This window comes from Octopus bimaculoides, chromosome 3, assembly GCF_001194135.2.
Source record: "Octopus bimaculoides isolate UCB-OBI-ISO-001 chromosome 3, ASM119413v2, whole genome shotgun sequence".
Taxonomy (NCBI): domain Eukaryota; kingdom Metazoa; phylum Mollusca; class Cephalopoda; order Octopoda; family Octopodidae; genus Octopus; species Octopus bimaculoides.
The window spans coordinates 63,081,487-63,084,868 of record NC_068983.1 but is presented as its reverse complement, the minus strand read 5'-3'; the positions used below and the strand labels follow the sequence as shown (position 1 = coordinate 63,084,868).

Here is a 3,382-nt window from a genome sequence, read left to right as displayed (position 1 = left end):
ATATATATGTCTGCGTGTGCGTGAGTTTATGTGCGGGTGCGCAACTGACAAGTGAATATGATTTCATTACTTGTTCCGTACTTTAGGCTCGTATGGAGTCGCGAGCAGACATGTGTGTGTGTGTGTGTGTGTGTATATATATATATATACATATATATATATATATGTATATATATATATATACATATTCTTTTATTCTCTCACTTGTTTTAGTCATTTGTTTGCGGCCATGCTGGAGCGCCATCTTGAGTATAAAAAATCGACCCCAGGACTTATTCTTTGTAAGCTTAATACTTATTCTGTGTTTCCTTTTGCCGAACCGCTAAGTTACGGGGTCCTAAACACACCAACACCGGCTTTCAAGCGATAGCCTAAGGACAAACGCAGACACACACAATATACATACACCCCCACCATATATATACATACGACAGGCTTCTTTCGGTTTCTGTCTACCAAATCCACTCACAAGGCTTTGGTCGTCACGTGGCTGTAGTAGAAGACACTTGGCAAAGGTTCCACGCAGTGGGACTGAATCCGTAACCATGTGTTGAGAAGCAAACGTCTTACTACACAGAGACATTGCGCCTATGTATGTATATATATATATATATATATATATATATATACATATATATAGACACACACACACACACACACACACATATATTTATTTCCCTGCCCTTATTCTTGTATATATATATATATATATATATATATATATATAAGATTTAGATTCAAAATTGAATGTGGCACCAGAATATAGTATGGTATTATCCAAACAATTCCAAAAACAAGATGATCAAAAATAAAAAAAAGCAACACAGATTTTAAAGGTTATGGGTGGGGGGAGTGCAAAAGTCTTAGATTCAGGCAAAGGTGGCATAATGAGGGTGGCTGATATCAGGGAAGAGGAAGAGACAGGAAAAGAGAGACTCGCTGGGAACGTAAGAGACAGAGAACACAGACAAGGACACTTTCATATATATATATGGAAGAGTTTGTATGTGTGTGTATGCGTATCTTCCTCTGAATATCCAAGTTGCCGATTTTGACATATGGGGTATCAAAACATTCAGTAAATTTACGTCTAACATATAAAATTATTTTCCTTTACATATTTGCATTATAAAAATTTTACATTAATCTTTTCTATAAGTCAACTATCGTAAATATTTTATAGCACACCCGCAACGACGACGGCGTCACATTTTCTATGTGAGTGTGTAGTGAATAAATACAATCTCTCATGTTCTCTCTCACATTCTCTCACACGCACACATACATGAAAACGGTGTATGTATATGTATTTATGTATGTGTAAATGAAGATGTGTGTATGAGAGAGACAGAGAGAGAGAGAGACCGAGTGAATGCCGCTTATACATACATGAGAACATAAGCCTTCACCGACTCACTCTGTCTTCTCTCTCTCTCTCACGCACACGCACATACGCACACGCACACACGCACACGCACACACGCACACACACACGTCCATTTCATATACACGTACATACATCTTTCACTTTCTCCCCTATTTCAATATCTGCTCTCTTCAAAGTATAAAGTAATAGAAAGTTTTTACGAAAATCAACGAATACATTCGAAAACCAAGTTGCCGATTTTGACGTATGGAGTATCAAAAGATTGAAGAAACTTTCGGCTAATATTTTATTCATCTGCTATTTCAGTACAATTCTACGTATGCAGAAAACATCAGATGAAAGTGAAACATTGGGTGTTTTTAGCTTTTTGAAAGTGGGTAGGCGATGGGTGTGTGAGGTGGAGGAAGGAGCATTGAGTGTTTCTTAAAAAAATTAAACTTTTGAAAAACAAATTAACATTTCCCAGATGCATAATCTCAATATTCGTAAAAAGTTACAAATTAACAAATTGCGGTGGGGACGGTGAGAAACTAAAAATTTTAAAACGCTATTTCATTCCGTGAGTTTATCTCACCAGAGAAATATCGTTTAGCTTGCTGTTGCCGAATCCCGTAAATATCATGAGGCTAGTACTTTTACTGGCTTTCCGAGTTAAATATGTGACTCTAATTTCTAGCAGAGCAATCCTCAGCTGCACAAAGATATAGAAATTTACTGAAATTTCATTTCAACAGAAGGACATATTTTTGTAACTACGTTTAAACTCTCCAAGTAGAAATGAAGAATACAAAAAACTATTTTGACTTAGCCAGACCATACAGGCTAGTATGTGTGGTCTGACTAAGTCAAAATGGTTTAAACTCTCCAAGTAGAAAGGAAGAATACAAAAAACCATTTTGACTTAGTCAGACCACACATACCAGCCTGTATGGTCTGGCTAAGTCAAAATGGTTTTTTGTATTCTTCATTTTTACTTGGAGAGTTTAAACGGAGTTACAAAAATATGTCCTTCTGTTGAAATGAAATTTCAGTAAATTTCTATATCTTTGTGCAGCTGAGGATTGCTCTGCATTTTACATTTGATGTAATGTTCACATTGCTTAAATAAATGGAGTCGCATGTAATGATCGTACTGCATTAACTTTGGATATCCTTGTTGCTTATTTTGATTTTAATCACCTTATTTTGGAATTGTATGGATAATACCATACTTAATTCTGGTGCCTAAACTTAAGTACCATATTCACCTTGAATCTCTCTCTCTCTCTCTCTCTCTCTCTCTCTCGCTCTCTCTCTCTTTCTCTCTCTCTCTCTCTCTCTTTCCCTCTCTCTCTCTCTATATATATACATATATATATACATACACTCACACACTCACACACATATAATTATATAGTTGAAATTTACAGAAAAACAAAAGACGAAGACAGTTGAAAATATACACATATATATATATCCATAAGTATAAAATATGATATATGGAAATGAATCCTAAAGCCTTCTGAAAATTTGCAAAAGAATCTCCTGAGTGTGCTACAAGATAATGCCATTGTTTAAAGAAAATAGCTCACTGACTCTAGACCTTGTGAAGATAAGCGAAATTATAACCAATTCCAAATTGTTTCTACTTCCTCAGTGGAAGATATGCATATAAGCAACCACGATGTGCCCGTCAATACTGCAGATTCACACAACAAAGAAGCAATCAGCGATTACATCGACAAAAAGGAAGAGCATCTAATATCAGCCATGAATGAGATTAACTCGAACTAAACTACAATCCCTGGTGGAATTTTTAAGAATAATATTTGTAGTTGTTAGATATTGAAACACCGTCTTCATTGACGTACTCCACCTCAATGAACGTGACTATTTATCCGGGAAGATTTCTATTAAGAAATTCTCGAATACTATTCTTTAAAGACATGTAAGAAACATCGTTCTATACAATGTTATAAAATGCAAACAATTGGAAACTGAATACGAATAACGATG

At 35.5% G+C, this 3,382-nt stretch overlaps 1 protein-coding gene across 1 annotated transcript in view; it reads left to right on the top strand.

Moving 5' to 3' along the window:
* The window catches only part of LOC106884420 (uncharacterized), a 19,720-nt gene extending 16,560 nt beyond the window's left edge, over positions 1–3,160 (top strand). Inside the window, exon 2 of the mRNA XM_014935797.1 lies at positions 3,024–3,160. Coding sequence (XP_014791283.1) covers positions 3,024–3,160 — 137 coding nt within the window. The remainder of the gene's footprint in view (positions 1–3,023) is intronic.
* Positions 3,161–3,382: the final 222 nt, after the last annotated feature.